We start from the raw sequence: 27348 nt of genomic DNA on the forward strand, positions 1-27348 counted from the left end.
AAACGCCAAGAAAACCATGCTCGCCTCGATCTCGTTGAAAATGTAAGGGGTGCTCAGCAGCGCGCGCTAAGCGATTGCAGTTGCACTTTCAATCTGGCCAGCTGCTTACCTTTTTATTTATCCAAGACGTTTGAAACAAGACAATTTATTTGCGTCGTGAGTAGCGTGAAAAAACGTCTAATTGGATAGAATGACTGTTCCGTTAACAGCGGATGGAACCCAATTCAAACTCAAATTATTCTCGTGGCTTTATGCACATTTTTGTTATGCTTTCATTCGGTTTGCGTAGTATTTATAGTAGACAAACCCTACTTTGTGAATGCATAATTATTAAATGATAAGGGTGCACCTTGTGTACATCATCATATGCACAGCATGGGACTTACGTGCTGCTGGCACCAATTAGTCATGTTCAAAAAGTGACACAAGCTGTGGAAACACGTGATATTTGTTCTGCCAGGAGATTTTGCAAAGCCCAAACATAGTGACAAATGGGATAATTTCTACTGGGTCATATGTATCGGTTAGCGGTTCATCCTTAAGACCGTTTGCAATTTAGGATATTGCGGGATATAGGCAAACAGTCACATGCTTGGTTGCTTTGCACGCGTAAGGAGACTTTAATAAAGTTTCCGATATATACGTCTGTGTCAGTATTGTTGCCACTATAATCCAATGCCCTGCTAGCCTAATGAATAGAAATCCCGCTGCGTTCTGCGATACTCTCTTTACCAGGCTACTATGCCACAGGTGTGATCGAGTTTGAAAAATAATCTAACGTGATCCTCCTAGAACCTGTTCACGCTGGTAGCGAGCTTTCCCGAAAGTGTGCACTCTAATAAACAGTTTTCACTAACTCAAAAGTATCTTCATCTGTCTCCATCAGTGTATATGAATAGCTGCCAACGCACAGTGCGGCCTCTGATTTGTCGCAGGCTGCAAACAATGTGTGTGGTTGTAGTTATGGGGGCTTGCGCTCCCGGGATCCGCCATACCTTGCTCATCAAAGTTGAAGCATGAAGTAACTTGGCAAACATATCCAATTGCTAAATAGACATCAGTAACGAGAGATTAATCTGGGGTATTGAGAACACGCGTGTCATTTTCATAATATCAGGCAATATGTTTGTACTGAAAAGCTGAATAGCACAGGTTTGCCATTTTCTAAAAAGCGTAAAAAGACGTCAGGGGCTCTCAAAATTTTTCTCAAACTCCATAAGATGTAATTCTTCTGTGCGTAAATATCTCTGCAATTTACAACTCAATTAGTGGAACCACTACCTTTTGCCTCACCATTTGTGGAATTAGGCGGTATCATTCCACAATACGTCTAGCCACGTAATAAGACGTTATCTTATTCCACTTCACTTAGTAAGAGAGATTTTGTAAGCGTACTCCGCCCTGGGACGATGTGGCTAAATGTCCAAGGACACTACGTGTGTTCAATGTCGGGCAAAATTCATCACCACAACCTCCATCGACAACAATGAATACTGTCCCGCGTGTACAGATATTACACGACCAGCGCGGTTATCTTAAGTAATCTAGCATTGAGGAATGGTTGAACGCGTATCTGCCGACCAAAATCTTGCCAACTGACTGAATGTCTTACTCGCCACGAATGTTTGAATCGACCGGTAGCTCAGTTGCAAACATAAAGAGCGAACAACAGTAGTTCCACCAACACCTATGACTAAACTACATATTTGTAGAATATGTACAGAATTCTTCGGATATATCTATCTATTCCCTGGGCTGATCGTGTTCAACATGACTAAGAGTTCACTGAACATTGCTTTTTTCTGTAAAATGCAGTAACTTTTGTGTTCGGTCAAAATATTCCATCACGCGGGCAATCATAGCCTTAGGTCTGAATGTCATCCATCGGTAGTAGAAAAGGTGGCATGCATAGCACACGCCTAAAGGTACTACGCTGAACTCCCGATTGCTTATAAACCAACCGTAAAAAACTCCCCTCAAGAATGATTTGTCACTTTGGCGCGGTGAATCACTACACGGATAACCTACTTTGCTCTAGCCCCGCGATAACTTGCGTTTGATTCTGCACCACTGCAGCGTGGATTCATTAACCCATCTACTAACCATCGATGTCGGACCCTGGTATCCACAGTGTGAAAGAATTGATTTCCTTCCTTTGCAAACTGGTACAGATCAAGTATTGTTCTGTTACAGGTGACCACTGTAAATTATAACTTATGTTCAACAGGCGGGTAATTATTTTTTTCCACCGACAGATTTCAACTGAGACGCTGTAGCACATAACCCTCTCTTTCTGAGTTATAAAAATATTTCTTTCTGAAAGATCGTAATGGGTATGTGGTTGTCGACCGTGTTCTGCAGACCGGTTCTATTCGTTAGCCATTGAACTGATATAATTCTATAAGAAAACTGCGAAATCGCGTTTGCGTTTTACCGGAAAATGTAACATTGCCACTACTAGCAAAAAGACCCGTCTGCTTCATACGATGGAATTCTACAAAAGCAAGCTAACAGATCCGAATGCACACACAAAGGAAGGTATTTTAACCCAATTTGTATGTAGATTCTGTTTGCTAGAAAATTGATACTGGGAAGCCTCATCATTTTGATCCGATGTATGCTTACAAAGGTAACCTTCATTTCTCTGTCCCCAAGATAAATTGCTGCTGGATTGCAGCCTGGATTAATTCACTCGACTACTAACCGCCGATGTCGGCATCTGGTAAGCATACATTGGTTTCTGAAGATGAAAGAGTTGATTCGTTCACTTTGCAACTTGTTACGGGTCAAATAATGTTCTGCCCAGAGTAGGTCTACTGCAAATTATAAACCCTGTACAGCAGACTCCAGCTGAGTCACGGCCGTAAATGTTACTGACTTTATGATCTCTAAGAATATTTCATTCTGAAAAATCGCAATGTATATTTGGTTATCAACAGTGTTCCGCAGATCTTTTCCATCCTCTGATACTGGCATACTACCGAAAAAATGACATTGCTAGCAAAAAATCTGTGGCCTTGATACGATGGAATTCTACATCGGCAAGTAAACTGACCTGAATGCACACATTGGAAGGTACTGTATCCCAAGTTGTACGATGGAACGCCTTCGATGAGCTCCGTCTTACGCAGAAATGCTGGAACCAATAATTTATTGCTTCATCGCATTTTCGCTTTGCTGTTTCGAGACGTGCGTGCTAATATTTGTTGTGAGGAATGCTTTTACAAGTCATAATCTTCAGTGATATTACCCGGCTGGGCTTAAATGGATTCCCGTCCGTCTTTGGGACATGCTTCTAACCATGACGAGCAGTGAATATATTTGGAATTCCGAAATTTAGATGCAATTATTTGTCCCACTTTTAGGTTCTGTTTATTTTGGCACACTTGCCGCCAATAATATCGCAACATTTTTTATCGCATGGAACGGGTGTTTACGGGTCTTACTTTAAGTGTTCCATGAACAACTGGTTTGCAATTGCACAGTCATTGTAGCCTTTATTAAATTGCGGTACCCAACTGTTTGCGCTATTTTTCACCGCACAATTAAACATTATCAACAATATTTAAAATTCTAGTAAACCGCTGGGGAAAATTTGCTCACCTGAACAACGAATACTGAGGAACACAAACAAAATGATAACGTTTGCCAGGAACTTCATTATTGTGGTGTGCTTTGAAATGGCACGTTCAGTTGCACTGTTTTTATACAGTTTACTCATTGTTCCCACTGGGCGTAAACCAATGTCTGCCAAATCTAGACACTTAAACGACCGCACTGTTCACCGTCTACCACGGTGCATATTGTATGAATCATCCCATTATTCTCCAGGGGTAATGGTTGCAATTTGGTCAAGAGGCGACAGCAAACGATTGACAATTTTTGCTCGCACTATCAGCCAATATGTCTCACACTAAAAATTCATTGGTAAGCATGTGCTGCGTGTTAAGACAATCAAGCCATTGATCTATTACCAAGGAGTAATACTACGCATTCCTTGAACTGCATTTTGCGTTCACACAATCACGCACGAATTAAGACACACCTTGGTGAGCTCGCGACTACTCTACGGAGTTGAAAATAACCCAATAATATGAAGGATGACATTGGGTGAGTTGTACTTTTACTTTCAATAAAGCACAACCAATTACGTAGCGATGTTTTGGATCCATAAATAGATATTCTAGAAGCAATTTTTAATTCAATTTTATTAACCCTGTTGAAAGCGATCATAGAGCAGAAGATTATTTCTTTAGTTCTAAATTGGCTTTGCGGATGCAGATACAGGTGTAATATTGATGGAATATTCAAGTGCAAAACCGTTCAGTACGATGTCGATAAACCCATGAAAATACAGCGGTGCTGACATTGGATTCCTTTCTGTAACATTTTAAGCAGCACGAGCGGAATAGCATAGCAGTCGTTTCAGTCAAACTTCATTTTCCAATTCCTCTGGACGACTAGGGCCACACGCTGAAGAGCCATCAGTTCTTTTTGAATAACATACTGCGTAATTATCGACCAAAAAGTAGGTTCAACACACATTTAATGCATTTTAAAATTCTTAATTTTCATTGAAATATGGCGAATGGTGTTTATGCATTTGCGAAATAATCATGTTGGTTACCGCAGAGGGACATAAACTACTCAGCTAGCGGAAAGCCGCAATGTAACACACAGTCACAGAAAATGAACGTTTCATTATTCAATTTAATTCGTGACTGTTTAAAATCAGTAACAAAGTAGGACAAAATAACTGGGAAACAATTTCAGATTTTGAAAGGTCGCTTGTCTACGACTTTTCAAGTTTGCGCGCACAAAAGAATTATTCCATTATTTTATCCTGTCAGGACTGGTAACATAAAACCCAAAAGATCGCTTCACACCAAAAATTAGTTTCTGCAGAAGGATTAGATTACTTTAAGGAAAACCAAAATAAACCTTCCAAACTTCAGACTAAATTGCGTCGGCGAAATCTTTGGTTATCGCTTGCATTGAAATATCCAAATATGTTCATGCAGGAGCGAGACTGACTTATGGTGTGCACAAAATGACTCAAATCAGGCATCGTGTTTTTGGTTTATAGCTCGGTAACCCTTTTACGTCAATCTAAAGGCTGTGTGTTTCACTCCTCATGGGGTTTTTTCAACTCTACACGTAAAGTGTTTCTTGAAACAATCACTTATTTTTTACAAAAAAATGTTCACAGGTGCGACGGGGATTTATCAGGTAGGAATTTCATTGTGTCATTCAGTTCCGCTGAAGATCTCAAAACCCATCAGCATATGAATTGTCTTGTTTATCACTTCAATATACTGACCATGTTTTGTTAACTCCGTAGTAGCCGTTTTTTATCTTCATGTTTCTAACAAGCACAGAATAGCGCAGATTTTTAAATGATGCCCACCTTTGCACAATCTGAATACAGAAGAAACTGACATTAGTTAACTCTCAGTGACTGAGTTCCAAAAGCAGGCGAGCTCGTCAGTTGCATACTCCAGCTTGAAACATGATTTTAACAAACATGCAATCAACTGCGCCGTGGATAAAACACTAACTTGATACCGAGTATTTCAAGAACAAAGATGAGTGCATCCAGCTATGCAATCTAAGTGATAAGGACCAACTGGAAACTCCCCATTGACGACAGTTGCTAAATCTTAAAGCCGAGGGTAAGCATGCAAAAGAAGGAACAAATGATGTTTTGTTCACATTCGCTTGCTACTATTTCATCGTTTGAATTCGATCGCGTATAAACTAACATGGTTTACAACAGTTCGGATGGTTGCAGTTGCCGTTATGAGTTTGTCGAGGGTTTTGCAATTTCATATAGTTGAAAAATCGTTGTATTTAATTAGACTCAAATCGACTAAACAGTTTTACAAATATTTTACTAACGCGCAAGGCACTTTCAAGAAAATGGAATTGTGTTTTACAAATTGTCCCTCATTAGTGCAGAAATTGCACCATAAATTTGTGCTATGGATTTCGCTTTTCGTAGACTATGCGCTCAAATCAAACATGAGGTGTTTTCTACACGCTATGGAATGTTTTTGGAATGTCTATTTCTTTTGTTCTTTGTTGAAATATAAACGAGTAGGTGATCATGTCTTCAGTTTCCCTCAAATATTTGAACGACTTCCTGGTGGGAATTAACGCTTCAGCACACCAGTAGCACACTTAAACTCAACACGTTAAAACCGCAAGAAATAACAACATCTTGAGTTTTTAAATTGAAATTTTTCCACAGCTTTTAAGTCCAATAGTTTTGATGAACAGTACAATGAAACAAATGTGGGACTTTCAATAAACGCGAAAACGCTTGCAATCGCCGTGCAGTTTGATGAGTCACGGAACTTAGAGGAGCTTCATTCCTCTCAGGGAGACAAATACTGTTTGTTCCAGATAAAAGTCACTTTTCAGGGAATATTTATTTAAACACGAACAAAATCAAACAATGAGCACCATGTGGTTCCTGAGATCTTGTCATATCATAACACCTTGAGCATTATTATTGTTATCCTTGTTTGATGAAGCCAAATCACCCTGCTGAATGGCAAAGTGTGTAAGGATTCCATATTGATTTCCATCTAAAATCGTGTATTTTAGCACTGCAAGCATAACAGGCACGCCGCATTGTCATATATTACCAGAAGGCTGCATAGTTTTGAAATTCGGAGGACAACATGGTCAAGGCCCCCACAGTTACCTTGCGGACTTTCCGCAGATCGTCATCAAAATTGTCCTAAATGAGATTTTGTCTTTTGCATTGTCCGTCACTATTATGGGTCCCAGGGTTTCTTTTGATGAACTAATTGTCATGAAAGCCTGTGCATACTTTTTACATCGATGGATTTTCATGGGATAGATTAGACTAGGAAGTGCTTGAATCAACAACAGATACAGCTTATAGGTGTCCTTCTGAGGAAAACTACTTTCACTCATTACGTTTTGAAATTTGTGGTGAAATATTCTTTGATGTGCAAACATTAGTCAAGTGGTCACCGGTTGTACGGGGTTTTTTGAATTACACAAATTATCGCACAAAGGATCATTCAGAATGCTGAATCATTGTGTTTACAGAAGATTCACGCAATTTGTCGCGAAACGGATCAGTCACGATGCTGTAAAGGGCGTCTACGAATGCACATAAAAAGATGCGTTGCAGAATTAGTTTTCCATGGTATCGCTTAGGCATCAAAATCGCTTATTTTGTATTGGCATCATCATTTTGTTATCGTATTACGCGCTATCAATCATGTTGAGTAAACCACACTGTCATATCAACATGTCTTCTCTGATTGTCCACAAAATGTTCCAGGCATTATGGCTTATTGCGCTGCCTATATACCACAGGATGACTCATTTTCTTGTATGCGTTAGGGCTCTTTCGGTTGAGATTTGAAATTTTGTCGATGTTACTCGATTTAATTTGTGTGCAACCTGTTCAGCGTCAAGTTTATTGATTTCTCGCTTTCGGTATTAAAAAATATAGGATAATATGTGTACTTTTTGGGATGTATTTGCTTGAAATTCGCTTGTTCTGTGATTATCATGCCCAATGTATATGAGAATCCCCCCAGTTCCGGAATATATTCAGTATAGCGTCGGGTTGTTTGAAACATTAGCTGTCTGATTCATAGTTGAGGCCACTGCAGGCCACTTCACAAATTGCTACCACACAATTCTGAATGTCACATCGCCACTCTAATCTATGTAAGGACGGTGCAAAATGATTTTTAATAAGCCAGAACGGACAGGTGCACCTATATCTTCCTACCAATGAATTGTAGTTCTGTTTCGTCTCCGAAGCTCAGGTATATACTGCTGTAATTATACGCTCTCGTAAGTTATCCCCTTATATCTAATTTCCCATTTTCAAAAGAAGGGCGCGATCAATGGACTTCAAAACATCAACCGGATCAGAGGAATATTTGTGCTTTCAAGAACGTTACTCATCTCCGTTTTGCAATACTTTTGCAAGAACAACTTTTCCTGGTGGATTTCGGGTTGGTGTGCATCAAACATCATCAAGGATGCCAAAAGCTGATACAAAATCATTTCTGGATTAGGATGAGTGTATGATAGTTGGCCGGCTTGACTGGTAAACAACCCATAATGTTGATTGAAAAACGCTGAAATGTGTACAGGTGTACAGGTGATCACAGTCATGATCATTATTTTAAGGGTTTGGTAATGAAGGTGTGAAAGCTAAACATTACTTATGTTTTTATATTGGGAAGATATTACCCGTGATCTCGATGTTGTGCGAGATTTCACAGGATTGGTACGATAAAATGCATCTACATTTTTACAGAAAAAAAAACCGGAACCATTTTTACCCGACTGACAAGTTAGGTGTCCATTGGGACGAACTTAATTAAGGAGATCAATCATAACGAAAGCAATCCGCTGGACCAGCGCAAAACAAAAAGATAACTAAGAGTATGGCGAGTAGAGAAAGTTTGACCAATATGGGTGATGAATTTAAACCGTGGCTCAAACAAGCTAGGTCCATCAAGGTCACTTATCTAAGTCAATGAAACCGCACGCGTAAAATAGTCGCGCAAGAATATTTATGAGGGTAATATCTGCGTGCAGATTTTACATAATTGTTTGTTTTAATGTCCAGTGAAATGTTCGGGTGATTTGAAATCTTGTACCACAGGAGGGCTGTCCAGTTTTGTATTGCGCTCATATATATCGGAAAATTATAAAGTTGACTTCGGAATAAAATGTGTAATTAAAATGTGACCATGTTAAAATATCTTCTGATTTTTTTCGAATAAATGTTGTTTGCGGTGACTTGATTTGTGGGTGCTGCGCGCGGGGTATGACATCGTATGTTGATGTTGATCTCTCACGTTTGTTGGCCTGAGATATGTTGCAGGAGATTTAAGATTTATGTACCATTAACTGCATTGTGTTTGCTTTCTATTGTTAATTTATTTCTATGAGCTGTTTTCCTACTACGTGGGTAAATAAGTGTGGTTAAAATTCAGAACCAGTAATTTTTGATTTTAGTTCTCGCTGTAGTTAAAATCCAAAAAAATCGTTCATATATGATTTGATTGGCTAACAACAAAAGTAGCATTACTCAACTGTTTTCGATCATTGTGTTCCTAAAACCTTCCTGAAAGCAACCCCTTTTGTTAGGTGATTATTGACACAAGCTTATAGTGGAAAAAGGCCTCAGCTAAAATTATCTGCGCCAATTTGTGAAAATTAAAAAAAAATTTGGTCCTTCGTCTAGGAAGTCGGAAATTCCACCCGTGAACAACGCACGTCCATCTCAACTCCGCCCCCCCCCCAAATTGGTTGCGCCTAAGGATACCCTGGAAACAAATATGCTAACAGTGTTTTGTTCCTAATTGGTCCCGTATTTATCAACAACTTTTGTTGCTAGGCTTGGCAAATAGCGGAAAAAGTAATAGTAATAGTGCCTGTCAGCAGCTCATAAATTTTAGGTTGAAAAACATGAAGCTTCTTGTAAGTTTGGCTTGCGTAACCTGCCTTATCTTGTTAATCCAAAAAGCTATTTACATAGGGTGAGTATACTGCTCATATTGGGTTATCGTCCATTGTGCGCGAAAGGTAATAAGGTGAAATTAAGGTGACATGCGGATGTGCAACAGAATAGAAGACAATCTTTTGAGAAGCAATGCTGACAAACCAGTAACTGGCACTGCAGAATTCTCACTATTTTGCTTGTTGGTACGGTCATTTAACCTCTTTATCACCTGTGGTTACACCAATCTAAAACGCACTCGCCTGAGAAGAATTTTTTGTTCAACTCGCTTTTAGTGAAGTCTGTCAGCCTTTTTCGTTCGTAATCTACTTCGCCTAAATTAGACGAGTTTATCAGGCGAATTTTTGCAATCAAGCTTACTTTATAGTATGGTGAGCGCGATTAAATTCAATCACCGTTATTGCAACCTTGTTCGTGTTGCAGCAATAACAGCCGACATGAAACAACCCCCCTACATGTGATCAAAATAATAAGGTTTGTAATGTGCACAGCACGTTGTCGCTTTTTATGCTTTTTTACAGAGATGACAAAGACGGATATGAGTTACACGAAAAAGCCTATAGTTTTGCTCATTATTGTCGAAAGCCAAACAAAATTATTTTCGGTTTCAAAACCACGGTTTCGAGTTCAAAATGGCTAGGAAATTGTTGCTCTTTGCTGCTCTTGTCTCAAGGGTCTGCATTAGGCCGGGATAGCATAATCACCAGATGTTTTCTGGAGTTGATGAGGTGCATTTTTTGCAATGTGGTGTAGAAACACGCTGTGTTACAGTAATCGCCGGAATGCACTAATGCAATGTGGTGTAGAAACACGCTATGTGTTACAGTAATCGCCGGAATGCACTAACACCGGAAATTCTATTATTTCGCTTTGTTAGATTTTGTATTATTCGCATGCTATAACGTGTAAACCATACAAAATATTCTTGGCGATTTTTTTCGCAGAATTCGGACTGCTCCAGCCATTGAGCATAATATAGACTCAACGATCGAGTCGGAATGTCGTTCTACTTCAAACGACCCTCCGGCAAGTAAGGACCAACGACTAACGCTCGAGTAATGAATCGCGGTAATGCGTTGACCTGTTTTACGCTTGCACTAACGATGAAAATTTTTCAGCACGTTATATAAAAACCATGACAGATAATTACATGTTTTCATTTTTAGGGGCGATTTTTGGGTATGTCTGACTGTTTCTGGGAATCCTTGTAAGATTATTTATCTTCCGCGCGAAGTTATTTTTTTCTACGCGCCACCGCTTTTTAAGAACGCGTAACACTGAGGGTATGCTATCCTGTGTTTGTGGCTGTGAAATTTCATTGGTTTCAAATGGTAACAAAACTTTCTAGCATGCAACACGACTCTTGGGAGGGATGTGTTGAAACAGGCGAAGTAGCTGAGACAATACTTTAGGCGCTGTATTCGAATGCTTTTGTAAGACCTACAGCAAAGCTGAAACTCTCATAGGCCCACCTCCAGTATAAACGTTTTCTACATATTCCAAGCCTCCACTCTGTATTATGTTCCGAGCTCAGGCACAGAAATGAGCATACATCATGACAACAGGCTGTTTTTCCAAAACAGCGAATATAATCGAGTCATCAGTCACACCGCAAAACGCGTGACGAATTGAAACGCGTGTGATAAATTACATATCAATCTCCATGCGTCTTGCTCATTTTGCAGTCTCTGTTTACTGCAGCTCCAAGCTAACAAGATTTTCTGTCCAAAATGTCGTCAGGTCGCTTCCGTTTTGTGAAGATATTTCCCATAAATGAAAAAAAAGTCCTGGTGAAAATCCGGGAAACATTGCACAAGTGTTACAACAGCAGTGTATAACAACACACACGAAATATCGATTAATCCATATTGTAAGCCAACCAACATGAAAGTGATACATAAAGGTGAAATGAGTAACGCGGTAAATCAAAATTTATAGCGTGGAACATCACGTCAGTGTTCGGCATCGGACACACAAGAAAGGTCATGGTATGTTAGAGGTGTTCCACATCACATGGATAAAATTTTGAGTTCACTGGACGACATATGGGAATGTTCTGTTTCCACCAACAAGTTATCCCATAGGGCTGCAAGCAAAAAGAAAACAGAGAATATTCAAAGTGTGTCTTGATGCAGTACTAATTTATAAATGCATCACTCATTCTGAGCACATATACGTGAGATGATCCGAAAGTGTAGAAACGCTGTAACATTGCTCACCAATTAATAACAGTCAACGTAGTCAGGACAATATCCAGAAACTAAACAAAACTTAGTGTTAATTATCTTGGGTCAGGTTAGGTTATCTCAATACGCGTATTCACAGCCTCAGCAGAGACAAATGTCCAGGCAGCAATGTTTATCACATACACACATATAATTATATGGCCTAAATATATAATTTATTTTAACCTTGATCTACAGTCTATTTTTTATGGTTTTTAACGCTATGGAAAGAGTTCGGCATAACAGTGCATTGCGCATTTCTTGTTAGCATGTGATTTGTAAGGACATCCTTTGATGTTTTTGAAGTAGAGCTGTTTAATCCATTAATGGTAACAGAACAATTTGCTCGTAATAATCGGAAACTTTCCCGAACTTATTACGTGAGGAAGCATTTGCTTCGAGTCATGCCACCCCTTGCGTGTTGTGTTTTTACTCGTGAATCTTAGAGTAAACGGTGGGTGGCTAATTATCAATAATTTTGTTTGTCTTTACAGGTGGCTCGGCGGATGCAATTTATTGTATGAATGCTATCACCACTATTGTGCTGCGGTAAGTTCTAAGCTTTTGTATTCGCATTTCCAATGTTTAGCACGAAGCCGTTGGAATATAAAAGTAGGGAAGTTAGGCAGCCATCCTTTGCAACCGATGTTTGTACCCACTGTCACTAGTTACAACAAGCTACTGCAAAACGTATCAGCAGATGGGGACGTTGAAAAAATCTTGGTCAACAGCATAGTATAATTTAGTATGAATGATGCCAATCGCATGCAAGAAAGCACTTACTTGATGTGAAACTGAAATCATCTGCCAAATAAACTGACGCCTCGCTAATGAACAAAAACACTTTATCAACGTCCTTAAACTTACACGACAACCATGGGAAAGACGGAGAAAACAGCAATCCAGTGGCCGAGCAATCGTTTGGCTTTCGGGGAAGAAGAATAAATGTGTCTGGTGAAGGTCCTGTATAAGCAGGGATAAGTAATTGGTGAAACTAGCCCGCGCTAGTCGCTGTGCAATCAGTAATGGTATCTTGAAATGACGTAGAGCGAAAAATATGTCTTGCTCGATACCGATTTGGGGACGGAAAATCTTTCGAAAGGAGCTTGTCAGGAAATAACTAGGTTTCGGAAAAGTTAGAATGCTAAAACTAAACAACTGAGTGATTCCGTTGCCTGACGTCGAATATACTGATTCCAAATGAATAGATATGTCAACCGCACGTCTTTGGGAACCTGTGTGCAAAATGTGAATGCACCAAATTCTAAACCAACCGTCTAAATAAATACCTGAAATAAAAAGGGGCATGACTGATTAAGATGCAGTCGTAATGGTGCGCGGTTGATTTTCGTGTCCTTAAATTCCATAAAGGGTGCCTGAAACAATTTGCTCATTAGATGACTCGAACTAAGAAGCTACGTACAGGTAGTATATATCAACGGCGAATTTTTGTGTGACCCGTTGAAAATAAAATAGATGCAACTAAAAGCGATGTGGCAATCCAGTTAATGATGGTCAGATTTATCTAAACTTAAGAGTTCCATTTGCGATCACTTATCCGGTGTTCATGAATCATTTAAGAACAGGATAAGTTCCAAGGAGAAACCACAACCGACAAATTTGATTACCTATTAATTTTGACACAGTCTGCGCATAAATTTGGGAATCTCCGGTCCATTGCTCCATGATAACTTAAGATTCCACCGTATGTTTATCAGGCTTTGCGCAAAAAATGGGGTGTAGAGGTTTGAAGCCCGGTATCTACGTGGTTCTATGAATGTCTTAGTCAATTCGAGCTTTTAATCTGTTTCGGATTGCCAACTCTGAAGGATGTGATCAAATTTATAATACAGCAATTGAATACGTTGCTGAATTCGGCTTCGTAGCTTAGTAGTACTAGTTCACCTTGGCTACCCGACATAAACATCTGTCTGTTGTTAGCGTACAATCTGCTAAGAAATAATGAGTGTGTTAGAAGCGGTCTGGTAATGGCATGTTTGATAAAATACACAATTTGGGAACTGTGATGGATATCTGTTGTTGCACAACCAGCAGTTATGCAGCCTTCAGCAAAAAGTCACGCACTCACATATGATACTAGAAGCACCCTGTATACCCATCATATTATCTGTTTATTTTAAGGTTCAAGGTCATATATGGGTGTGCTGTACGAATTATCCAAAGCATTCCCATGAAGGCGGCCTGTATTGTTCCTTTCGAAAATTTTGAAGCACATTCCTGATATTTCTTCGCAAATAATTCCTCAAACTATCGGAGCGTCCATATAAATATCATCAGTATTATTTAGTGTTGTTTCTTTATGATCGAATGGCCCTCCATAATCACGGTTGTTAGGGTTTGTTATGAAGCATGAAGAGGGTGAGTTTTTTTCGTATTTTCGCTGAAATGTAAACTCACCACCTGGTTTCGTGAAAGATGCATGGTAAAAGGGGAACATCACACTTTTTTGTCGGAGACTGTGACAAATGTAATCCAACTAACACATGTTTGGATGGGGATACAATATGCTTACACGTGGCCTACTCGGAAATGTTAGCGTTTCGTCTATAAATACCTGGATATCGATACAATTTTAAGTTGGCTTCATAAAAACGTAAAAAACAAATTTGCCTCGCGTCCTTGGAGGTCGGCAACACACTGTCAGGCGATTCAGTGATCCCCAATACAAAGCAAGGTACCACCGCTGTATTTCTTATTTGGGGTACCCGGAGTATCATTGAACCAAAGCAAAGCAAATTTCACTGTTGTATGCGAAATATTGTTCCACATGGGATTTAGACGACTAAGCAGTTAAACTACTCTTATTTGACTGGTTGTTTCTAAGCCTGCTGATGCTACTTATAGGTTTGGTTTCACTAAAACGGGTCTCATATATTTGGCCTTGACACCAGAAGTTAAAAAACCTGGCGTTGTAGTTACAACAGAATGACTATTTCCTCCGAAACCCGTCTGAGATACTGACTAGGTTTTGATTTGGTTTCTGATAACAGAAGCCTAATGTGTAGCACATGCTGCATTATAATACCAGCGGATTCTAGTCGCAATTTTCATGCCTTCGCCTTCATGGCGTCGGTCGAACAGCAAACAGTGGATGCCTGCCCATGCTACCATCGACGATCTCTACTATGCAGGACGATATTTCTCAGCACGTGGTAAAGTATTTGTCAGCTTTCCATTTATGCAGGTGTAGCGGTCGTAAAACACCAAAGGTAGGCAAAACTTATCTCAATCATTTGCCAAAAGTTATAGCCTGCCAAAACCCAGGTGTGTCAATTGTAAGGCAACCTTTGACAAACGCATCAGTACAAAGCTACCAGGAAAATTAAGGTGATGTTCAAGGAAGGGGATTTTAAAACAGTTCTAGCGCTTCCGCCTTTTGATGCAAATATCTAAGCTAACAAATTCTGCGTAAAATGTGTATTTGACATGCTGTGAACTTACTTCCGGGTGCTAAAATTTATGTGCATTTGAAATGGAAACACGATATCTCAAGGCTTTATTTACCTTACTGCATGTTGTGATAATCGCGTTGCACACGAAAGAAACCTTTTGGATGTCCTCGCACTTTGTGATATAGCCCAAACTTTAAAAGCCCGAGTACACTCGAAAATTGTTTGATGATTAGGCGATCACTTGTTGTTCAGAGGCCTGATTTTGACTGTGATATGCGCCTTTGATACATACCTCATTCCACAATGATTTTTCATTTTGTTTACTTAATAAAATTAGCTAATTCTCGGGATTTTTGATCAACTTGTCGTAATACCGTGTGCATGATATCTATCCCAGCGATCAATGTATGTGTTGGCAATACTGGAAATTAAAAGTCTAGCGACGTTTATGTTAAAAATAAATTAAATATCATAATATTGTTAAGCATTTGTTGACGTTTTAAATTAAGAAACCCTGTGTTTGTTTCATTTCGCTCAACTATTTTCACAGTATTGTTGTTAGTATTAGGATTTTTTGAACCACGAAGAACATGATTACAGCAAGATGTGCCTTTCTTATTGGAATTGTGTTAAATAGACAACAAGAACAATGATAAATTTTCGATCTATATATATGGGGTGCAGAGGGTTTTTTCCGAAAAAAATGTGGCAGTTGTGCATTCAATCCGCTTCTTGTTCAACAAAGAGGAAGTGAGATTTCAGTCTTGCAGCAATAAAATGCCTGTACTGAAAGAAACCAATTTTGCATCACAACTAGTCGCTAGATAAAAGTGCTTAGCATGTATTCCTGAATGGAGTTGTAGACACACCGCATTACAACAATACGGCGCGAAAACTTTTTTCTTTACGATTTTAAACAAGGCATGGTCCGGATTGGGACTGCGTGTTTGACGGTATATTATAATGTGCGACATTCTCTCGTGGCATCATGTTCCCCCAGAACACAGCAAATGCCTGATAAAATAAAATCACGTTAAATCCTTACCCGTGGTTGTGCTGTTGGAGATTACTGCAAACAAGAATAAGTTTTTATAGCGGATTGATGGGTTTCATCAGACTTACGTTGGTTGCCAGTGCAGTGTCAGTGAACCTCGGCGGAATTTTCGGGTGTTCGGATCGCAATTCACGCGGCTACTCGGTGTATCTGACAACACGTATTGGGACGTTTTGTTTTGCGAGTTCGGCCGTACCTTGGAAGTATCAAGTGGGTATGCACCGCGTTGCTTCTACATGGATATTTTACGCCACTGCGGTAATTTCTGAAATGTGTAGTCCAATTTAACCCTCGGAGCAGCCATTCAAATGTCGGTTGAGTTCGGTTTGTTCGTTTCATTTGCAGAGATGTGCAACTCGGGATAAATTTTATGCCGCTTATTACCAGGTTCGGGGCAATCAGAATACCTACACGTTTACAGCAACTCGTGCATTTGGAAACATTTTGGCGCGCGGGCGGGAAGCAGTTTTTGGGACATATTCTATAATCAAAATGAAATTCGTCGCCAACACAACGCTATGGCATGTGGGAAGTGGGAAATTTTCAGGCAGTAACTGGTCCATTATACGACATAAAACGTGTTCAAATGGGCCGTGTTATGCATTACTTCAAGCTCCACATGCATCTGTTATACTATCATAACTCGAATAATTTTAATTTGTGGACCTTATCAGAAAACTGGCATGTGAGAACTGATGGTCGATTTACCGAAGAACCAGATAAAAACAGCCTCTGCCTGTGAACTGCGTGGAAAGTATCTTCCAAATTCTGACGCTTATCGCAGGCGTTTTGTTTTAGATGATTAATTGAAATATTGCACGATGCAGGTTACTTACAATCTCCTTGCTTCAACTAAATGCTGTGCGTTGCAAAACATGTTCTTAAAAATGCGATCCCACAACTATTGGAAGATAACCTCAACCTGAATCAGCAATTTAGTAGACCGCCGTTGGTATTTTGACGAGTTGAACTGGAATCAAAAATGTGGATATCTTGGGATCTGGTTAAAATATAGACTCACCAGCTGTTTTCGTGATAGGCCGATAGTAAAATAAGAACAAAGATTCCCTTGGGAAATGCTGCAAAATTTTGTACCAAATGCCACATTTTTACCTGGAGAGGAATTATCGTATACGCTGCGCATTTAGTGAAATTTATTTTCGGTCCCACGAAAAAATGAAATAACTGTTGGATGGATGTTGTTTTAAACTTGGTAAACCCATCATTTGTCAAATTCCCCGCATAGAAATTTGGCCTACATATCCGGATTCTTCAGCAGGTTTTCATGCTTTCTAGTGATCAGTACAAGGCAAACCATTATCGTGGTTTATCCAACTTGGGGTACCTGGAGTATTGTGGCACCAAAACAAAGGCATTGACGTAGTTTTACGTAAATTGTAGTTGCGGTCGAAAGCTGAAAGTCTGGAAGGGTAAACTAAAAGAATCTGCCTGGATCGTTATTAGCGTGTGTGGTAATGGTCAGTTATCAAGGACGATGTGTTCAATCGAAATTTTGAATAGACAGACCGCCATATTTCGCATTTGCAGCAATACTAGTATGCAATAAACAAATGAACAGAATATTTGGCATATAATGTTGTGGCATGTTGGAACCAGGGACATCTTGGTTGACACAAATAAACTATCCCCTACAGTGTTTTTCTCCAATTGGATGGTAACTTGCGAAAGTAACAAGGCAATATTGGCGGGTGCCAACTATGCGCCTGGTTTCAACGAAAACGGTCCAAGACTCTGTCATGTAGAGGGCACTGACGGCACACTGTGTGACGGTGACCGTCAGCCAGAGTGGATGTTTTCTGGCAATCTTCCCATTAGATTGTCTGAAAAACCCCTTTGGAATATCGAATTGACGATTGCGTTTTAATGTATGTACCAAGAACAGCGGCTGAATTCGTGAAATATGCTTCATTCAATATCTAGCGGATCTAGTTAACAAATACATTATTGTTTCCGGTAGCTCAAACGAGCGCATATTTACAAGTGCGTACGCATTCCTATGAAACGGCAAGCAAACGAAACAAGGTTTCTTGGGATTTTCTGACCTATAAGAATGTGTAAGTTAGCTTGTCAGGTTGAGGATTGCAAAAATTTATTTCAGATGAACTGCATTATATCAAACGTCCACTGAAATTCGGAGCGTGAAAACCGCAAATATGCCACCTTAAATAGCTGCTATGCAAGAACATTCCTGCCGTATTGCCACAGGGCTACCTGCAAAAGAAGCGTGGTGTTTAAAAGCGCAGTTAAATCCATTATATCAAATATGCATTTCTGGTTTTCGGAAGCAATCAAAAATGGTGATAAATCAGCCGAACTTTTGCAGTCTGAATGGTTTTTGGCAAGTTTGGAACCTTGTCCGGCCGATTATGTGTGGGGAACGTTTGAACTGAAAATGGCGAATTTTCACATTTTTTCACTGCCAATGCTGGTGGTAATTGGATACGCCTTAGAAACATGGCGGATATATTCGCAGTAGATTAACTTGGATGTTCTTCTAAAAACAGAAACTGCCGGTTTGTCCATGATTTTGAGGCCTCAACCTGGACTGTAATATCCGCCACTGTTCCAAACGTAATTGTTAAATAATTTTTAAATGCTATTTATCCTGTATGCGTCGACCGAACTTTAAATAAAGGCTAGACGTTTTTAAGTCCAATATGCAGTTTTTTGCCGTCCTTAGTTCAAATTTAGAAAGGCCAAAATAAGTTGGCGTGTTTGGTGCAAATATTGCTATTCACACCAGGTATATTTTCATGGGCACATCAGCGACCACGTTGTTCCATATATATATAACTATCCTCTATATATATAGGAAATATTACGCTACAACATTTGCATTGGCCAGTCACGACCATGATCATAATCCCACGCCAAACATAATTTTGGCGGCATGCGCTATTTTTGGGAGCCACTACCATCACTTTTTGCCGTCCGCAATGTAATAAACACTGCCGTAGATGTCCACTACCAAATCTTCCAGAATGATTTCACGTCGAACCTTGAAGAGCTGCAGGCGTTTCAAATAGCGACTGCAACTCTAAACCCCACCAAAGATCAGCAACCTTGTGTAATCTTGAAATGTTTCATCTTCATGTGGATGCACAGGGTTGAAAAGCAGTGGGGAACTTTGAGTAGGGAAGCTTGATTTAAAAATAACTTGTTAGAATATTTCAAACGTAATGCAAGCACTAGAAATTGCGCCGGTGAGCACTCGCTGTAAACTATGGATGGGTTACTAGAGTGAGGTGCGTCCTAACATACTGCACCCTTGGATTTGGTTTGGGGCGGAATCCCGTCTAACATTGAAAGGAAGAAGGCCTTCGCTGCGGGTTTATTTATTCGGAAATGCCAACTGACCGGTTTCATGCCATCGAACAGGGAAGCAAAACTCTAAGCTGCATTTTAGTTACAAAAACTGGACATCGATCTTCTCACTGACGAGTCTTGTTGAACTCTCCTGGAGATTCATTGACTCCACTCATTCGTCGGTGAAATCCAAGCAAATGTTACAAAGTGACTCCACTAATTCCGCAACAGATCTTCCTTTTTTAGTAGACGCAAGGGAAATTCTACGAAAAACACATAGTGCTCGCACGCCTCCTCATCAGTAATATCACCGTTACACACCTCCACTCCTTAATGCCCGTTTGCATGCCATCGATTTTTATTTACCTCCTTCAGGTCGGCTTCGGTAGCGGGTCTACTCGGCCGCATTTCGGGTGTACCATGATACTTGTGTCATGCCAGCTGCATCTCATTCACTGCTTTTGGTCCCCGACCATCTTGAATGGTATAGACGGTGACGACAAACGGGCCTTGCCATTCAATGCCCTGCTTCCGCGACCCCAGTCCACTCCTTCCACGATTCTGGTGATCCTTCCACTTGACATTCGTGCCTATGGGGAACGTTCGGACCTTTCTACTTGCCGTTTTCTGCCTAGTCCTTTCCTGAACGGCGGTCTAAGTTTCTCGAGCTCTCTTTCTTTCTTCCTCTAGCTCCTACGGAGTCAAGCGTGTGGCCGGCCACAAGCAAAATTCCTGATCAACCGGAGGGCGCAAATGTCGACCGTACATCAGCATAAACGGGGACTTGCCTGTGGTTGACTGCGTGGAAGCACGATGACCTAACAACAACATTGGCAAGTTCATTTCCCAATCACCTCCTTTGGCCGCAAACCACTCGTTGATCGTTCTGTTGTTACGTTCGGTCAGGCCATTTGCTTGCGGTGGTATGGTGCCGTCCTTAGCCGTCTGATACCCAGCTTCTGCAAGCAATTACGAAACTCTTCGCTCTCGAAGCAAGGCCCCTGATCGTTTAGGATGATTTTTGACACCCCATCGTTGGCCACGATGTGATGCATTACCACTCCGCTGATCGTCGTCACCCGCTGATTCGGCGCGGCTGCCACCTTAATCCATCGCGACAGGCGACCTGTCATCATCACGATGTATTAGTTCTCACTGGTTGTCACCGGAAAGGAGCCCATGACGTCAACTGACCACAACTCGCCTATTTCTGAGACAGGAATGGGTTCCATGGGATGGGTTCCGCCTGTCGTATCCGCTTTCATTAGTTGGCAACGCCTACAAGACAGCACATAATCCATCACCTCACTTCTCATCCCGGGCCAGTAGGCCCTCTGCCGAAGTAGGTCGTATGTCTTGGTGCACCCTGTATGTGCCATCTCATGGCATTCAAGTAACACCGGATCCTGCCGTTGGAGTTCCACTAACTTTCCGGGATCCAGTTCGACGACGAGGCCATCGGCACCAATCATGATCTTGGGGACCAATTCCTCAGGCTCTGGCCTTGACAGCCAATTAGCCAAGTGGCTTAACTTCCCGAGCACGTCCTGGATTGTGAAATCGTACTGTTGTGACCGGAGTGCCCATCGTGCGAGCTTCCCGCGATCTTGTTGAAATCATTAGCGAACCTGCTGTAGTATGCTGTTCGACCAAGAAACTGCCGTAGAGAACGCATTGAATTGGGAACAGCACAATCTTTGATCTCTGCAATTTTTCCGGGCAATGGACTAACTTCTTCGTTACCAAATTTATGCCCCACCAGTGTCATCGAACTCCGGAGTTATTTATTTGGAAATGCCAACTGACTCGTTACAGACCATTGAACAGGGAAGCAAAAGTCCAATCTGCATCTTAGTTACAAAACCTGGACACCGATCTTCTTCTTGAACTTTCCCGGAAATTCATTGACTCCATTCATTCGTCAAAACCAAGCAAATGTTACAAAGTGGCTCCACGAATTCTGCAACAGATCTTCTTTTTCAACAGACATAATGTGATAATTCTACGAACAACACATACTGCTCACGTGCCTCCCCATAAGTAGTATCACCGTTACACCATGTATTTTTGTGGCGCTTTTATTCTGAGAGGTAAATATGACAACATGGTTGCATGTGCTTAAAAATTTCAAGAAGCTCTTGTTCACTCCGCCGGATTTATTTATTTACTTGGCCAAAAAATTCATTCAGCCGCCATTCATTTCCGTAGTTTGTTACGCACAACTGACTCCTGATCGTCACGGTGTCAAAATATGTCGGAATAAAAGTGTTAGAGTAATTAACAAATGCCTTCTATTCTGCCAACCAAATATGATGGTTTTCATCGCTACTTATTTACTCAAACGAAATCCGCTAATTACAACAGAAAATATAAACCTTATTTTTGTGTTCATACAAACAACTTTACCGAGAAAATGATATAATAGGTCAAAAGCACTAAAACCTGGTAACAAGAACAGCGCCTTGATGCGACCTCGGCTGACAACATGTGCTCTTGAATTTTCCCCAATTTTTGATACGCAGCCATCAACCTTAGCTGGGCTCACAACATTCGCCGCATTCTGTCGAAAAATTTTATAGTTTGCGCTATTGGCAAGGTCATTGCCCACATGCAGTAGGAGCACAACGGATCCCACGCACATTCATCTGGTAGGAGGACGACGAATCCACAAATCCATCAACAATCAAGGGGAGAACAAAACAGCTAAACACAGACCTATCATATTCCCACCATTAAATAAGTTTAATTTCAGTCACAGTTATTTCATTTGTCCCTTGGACTAGACGCGTTTTGCTAGGTTTTTGTACGTAACTGCGCTTAGTGATTTGCCGGTTCACGGCAGCGCTCAAGGAATCACTGAATCGCCCCTACTCCAACTTGATTGTTCACTACTGTGATGGATGCTTTAAGTAACCAAAATGCTCACCCCCAACAGGGACTTTTTAAAAGAGAAAACTGATATATAACACGGGAAATACTCACTTGTTTGAGCTTGGACGTTGATGATTAGGGTTAAAAATTTGAAATTACGTAAAATTTTACAAGGAATACGTTTTCCCTTTTTTGATCATGCTAAGACAGAGATGTAATAGGCGTAAATATTCAGTGCAAACGGGCGTGATCAGATTCATGAGACATTTAGAGAGCTATATAAATTTTGTTTTTTTATACGCCTATGGTTTCATCTACAATCGAGAGTGTCGGTAGTATAGGTTATTATTTAGCGCCGAAATATCGGCTATTTCTGGGCTTTAAGTGTATTTAATAAAGCTCGTCGTGACTGCCCGTTTATATTGCCCAGTTTCGACGGCAAGTAGAACCCGAGATATTTGCCTGGACGATTATTACGCCAGAGCCTATGTTGCGGGCTACATAGATGTTGGTCAAATGGTTTCGCAAAACTCGAAGCGTGTTCTTTTTGTTGCATTATTTTAAGGTTCGTCCAAAAAGGGTGCTTACGGTACAAAATCAGGCAGTATGCCGTTTTGAAATAACCCTGCCCGCGGGAACCAGGTACCACGGAGTGCAGGCGTACTGATCTCGGTCGGCTTAAATTTGGCTCCCTCTTGTTACAACTGTTGAACTGTGTGATACAAAAGTCGAATATATATGCGTGCACGACCAATGGCTTAAAGTGACACAAATATAATCATGTGCAATGCCGTGTAAATTCGACAGTAGGAGTGTGGATGTGTTACGCTCTAATGCGACACAACATACAGACTGAATAATATTCTGACCCGCTGAACAGTTAGAACAAGAAGATGGTTTTAAACATGGAGCGACAAAATGAAGGTTATTTGAAATCCAGTTTATGAGGCGAGAACAAGATATGGCTTAACGCGCAAGCTTAAGCTATCCAACATTGGGCATGGTTGAGCACGGGTGGATAACCAGGAGTTTCATTCAAAAGTCTCGATTAAATTCTTTAATTTGAGCGTTGCGAATGTGATACACAGCGTTAGTAAATGATGCTTGTTAGGCGGCCACATTACGGTCACCTCCTTGTGGTATTCTGTGTACTTTTATTAGTAACCGCTAATATCCGGGTACTATCTTTGAACCTAGGGTGACGTTTCTTCCCTCAGGTGTTCCAAAAACTGATGTTGAATTTGAAATCTATCCTGATGAATTTCAATTCAGCAATGCACACGGGACACCTTACACGCGTGCAAAGTTTGACTAATTGGCCGCTACCAGGCTGAATGACGGATTGTTCAATGGAACGCGTATTGTCAGATGAAATCTAAATTCTTGACTCGGGCTAATGTACAGTTTGTTGCATTCGACCGCGGAAATTTCATGAGCTTCGTTAAAAGGTGTTTGCTTGCGGTAATGTTTCATTGTTCTCCACCATAAACGAGTGGTAGGGCAAACTTTGGTCCGACCACCAATAAGCCATTACTTGTTTGCAAATAAAACTCCTAAGAATTTTTAACAGGATTACGAAATCCGCAGCTGTCAAAAAACTAGTAGAAAAGACGTGTGATTCGCCAGATTCTCCCTTAGTTCAGTACACTGATTCAGGAACACCAAATTGTTCTTGTTACACATTTGCAAATGGGCTAACCATGGATTGAATTAATCCGACACCAATATTAGGTGTCGGTTGCCGCGTGTGAACTGTGTGAAGGGGCTGTACAAAAAATAAATAATGCAGGGTCACCTGCAACCAAATGGTGCATTCTTGTTGATGCAGTTCTAAGTTGGTAGTCGAAATCGCCCACCGTGCCTGAGTTTGTGTAACTGTGATTCTGAGTGCGCTCTGATTTAAATGGGCCTTCAATTGTTGTTGTGAAGCCTCTGATGCGTCATTTCTGATGCCTTTTGCTTGAAATCTGATTTCTGTTATTGCCCAGGTTGTCAGTATGTCCAACCCAAATTGATGGAATTTTAATGCCAGCACTGCGGTAGACATGGTTCGGCAGTGTGTTGTTCTGTAGGAGATGAGCGCATAACCGATCTACGTGTGACTTGATTACCGACTGCCGTAGACCTGTACTATCAGAACTGTTTAAATGATTTTACCAAAATTCATGAAGAAAACGTTGATATCATTTAAGCTCCGAAATTCGTGTCTGGTGCTACCCAGCTACCTGGCCGATATATTTATCTGGTAAAACGTATCGTGAGTTCCTCAATAAGGTAGGTAGTACAGCAATGAAATATTTTAAATCATATGTAATCCATGGGAAAATTGAGAACAGATGGACTATGTGGTGGCGATAGCCTCGAAATAATAAGCGGTTTCGGCATGCGCACAGAGGAATCAGAAGAAAAATACATCAAGCAAACTGAGCCCGCCGGATGAGAAACAACTGAATAACTCAGATGAAAAACATTACATTAGGGATGAAACAAATCGATTTAACAAAGGCAAGAGAATATGATTTAATTTCATTGAAACGCAAAAGGCTCAAACAAATAATAGCCTGGAGGAAATAGGTTCGTGGAGGAATGTTTCAGGTTTCGTGCGTGTGTGGATCAAGAATGCACAAACATTTTATTTGATATAATGCCGACTTCAACAGCAATTTCAGCACCGGTGTCGTACGTTTAATGCGCCTCGACATACACAGATTTTACAGATCGCATCTTAAACGTGACATTGAATTTATAGTTGCGCGGCTAACCCCTTCAACGCGTGGTCTCTGTAAATTTGGTTAATGCGCATCTGTGACGCTAATCAGTGCGGATTTCGTTATCCTACACCTTGTACTGGAAGTTCGTAGACGGAGCACCACAAAAATATCACTATATTCTGGAATGTTCGCATGTTAACTAAGAACTTGGTACATCATGCTGCTTGTAGCATGCTGATTCCACTGAGAATTGCCCCAAAACTAGACTTTTGCTATTCACGGCAATAATTCAAATAACCATTCCTGTTTCTCTACTTGTCCTGGGTAGACACTGACTCACCTCCTTTATCTGCGTGACCCTCAGAAAGAAACTCACGTAGTTTCAGCTGAGCAAGCGGTAATTGGATGTTCGGAAGTTGCTAATAGATTTGGTGCTGACGGCCATACTACATATGCTGTCACCGATGCCGGACACACGCGAATAGATCCACTTGTAGTAGTGTGAAAACTGCGTGTACATGACTGTGCAACACGCATCTCCGTAATTCTCCTGAGGCTAAAGTTACAAAACTGCAACGCGAAAGGACACAAATTTAGGCTTCCTCATGGGAATACGTGGGCAAATCTGTGAACGACATCTAGAACCGATACCGCAGTCAACGCAATTACCAAAAAATATGACAAACAGATTTGCCAACAAAATATGCAATTAAAGAACAAAGTTTCTCGTGCAAGATGGTAGAGACATTTATCCTAATTTTTGACGCTGGACTCAACAAATATTTGGCTGAGAGTTTGAAACCTCACCAGCCGCCATAAACAGTGCGTCCACTTTTTCAACCCAAGTATATTGCCTACAAATATGGCTCCAAAACCATGCGATAATTACGGGATCTCAGGGTGGCGCGAAAATACATGGGGGAACTTACGCTGGGCGAGTCGGGGCAACATGAACGATTAGACTCCGAGGGTTTTCCAAGCATTCCCCGAACGGGCATACCCTGGTTCGGGGATTAATGGCATTTCGCTCGGGGCATAAGCAATAATGCATTTGTTGTTCGTATTCACCACTCGGGCACACGCCCTACGCTAAGGAAAGCTTCTTTGGCAAATACTAGTGGTTACGTCTAATCAGTAGTGCTTATCAGATTCCCCCGGATCACACGTAGCTGTAGTTCGTGGGACAAATATATGTATTTTATGAGCCTATAATATTGAAGAAACCTTTATCAAAATTGTCTCCAGAATCAAAGGGAAAACCCGTTGCTTTCAGTGAGGTGAACGAAAATCGTGAGCCGTCCATTTCCTGACTGGTATATGCAAGTTCTAATGATGGAGTGGTTTCCAAACTTCGAGGATGTTAACTTAATCCAGTGAAATCTACTGATACTAGACACTGGAAATCCTACTATCAGACAGAACGGAGTGTTCCGCACATACAGGCAACTTGCGTTCTGAAATCCTGGCTCGGGCCCCCGGAATAAAAATTCGGATCAATTTTTTACCACTGAACATATTTAATTGTCCACCAACATGTTGCGGTAGAATCCCGCTGATTTCTGTTGCTGCTTTCAAGACAACTTTGGAAATATTTGATTAAACATACACCAAAACGTGTGTACGCAATTCCGTGTTATCGTCAGCCATCGGAACCACGGCCGTTTTAAAGCGTTACCAGATAAAAATCATTCACCCAATGCATTTGCCGAAATTCGTAACTTGCGAACCAGGAGGCAGGCAAAATTAAACACCAGGTGTAGAGCAACATACGCCTGCTCAATGATGCAAGCTTAGCATCAGAAGGAATGCGGTGCTTAACAGTGTGGTGTTTAACGTCCTTACAAAACCAATCAAACGCGAATCATTCACTTTCGTACAGGGTGTAGCGAGGGCTTCTTAGAATACAAATTAACTGAAGTTGGATGGAGCTTGTGACGCTTGATGGTTATTTTTTCTGGCTACACAATTAAGAAGGAATGAGGGATCGCTTTCTGCACCTCGGTGAAGTCGATTCTGAGGAATGTGAATTCATTCCGTGTGCTATGCCAACAACCCATACGATAATTTCAACAAGCGCGTGATGTTGCTAGAGAGTACGCTACCAACTTGACAACATATGAATACACCACCAAGGATTGTAGTTTGGGATAACTCATATTATTTTACGAACGAAATATCATCTATCTGGCTATAGCTGGCCTGTCATTTTGAGTTCAAA

At 40.8% G+C, this 27348-nt stretch overlaps 2 protein-coding genes across 2 annotated transcripts in view; one reads left to right on the forward strand and one right to left on the reverse strand.

Moving 5' to 3' along the window:
* T265_08959 (hypothetical protein) overlaps positions 1 to 19956 on the reverse strand; it is a gene marked incomplete at both ends in the record, with an annotated part of 65033 nt that extends 45077 nt beyond the window's left edge. Inside the window, one exon of the mRNA XM_009174902.1 lies at positions 19915 to 19956. Coding sequence (XP_009173166.1) covers positions 19915 to 19956 — 42 coding nt within the window. The remainder of the gene's footprint in view (positions 1 to 19914) is intronic.
* Positions 1 to 20238, forward strand: part of T265_08958 (hypothetical protein) — a gene marked incomplete at both ends in the record, with an annotated part of 64331 nt that extends 44093 nt beyond the window's left edge. The window contains 4 exons of the mRNA XM_009174901.1: positions 10474 to 10559; positions 12249 to 12303; positions 14960 to 14984; positions 19924 to 20238. Of these exons, the coding sequence (XP_009173165.1) occupies positions 10474 to 10559; positions 12249 to 12303; positions 14960 to 14984; positions 19924 to 20238 (481 nt within the window). The remainder of the gene's footprint in view (positions 1 to 10473; positions 10560 to 12248; positions 12304 to 14959; positions 14985 to 19923) is intronic.
* Between the last annotated feature and the right edge of the window lie 7110 nt (positions 20239 to 27348).

This window comes from Opisthorchis viverrini (assembly GCF_000715545.1).
Source record: "Opisthorchis viverrini unplaced genomic scaffold opera_v5_248, whole genome shotgun sequence".
In the NCBI taxonomy this organism is placed as follows: domain Eukaryota; kingdom Metazoa; phylum Platyhelminthes; class Trematoda; order Opisthorchiida; family Opisthorchiidae; genus Opisthorchis; species Opisthorchis viverrini.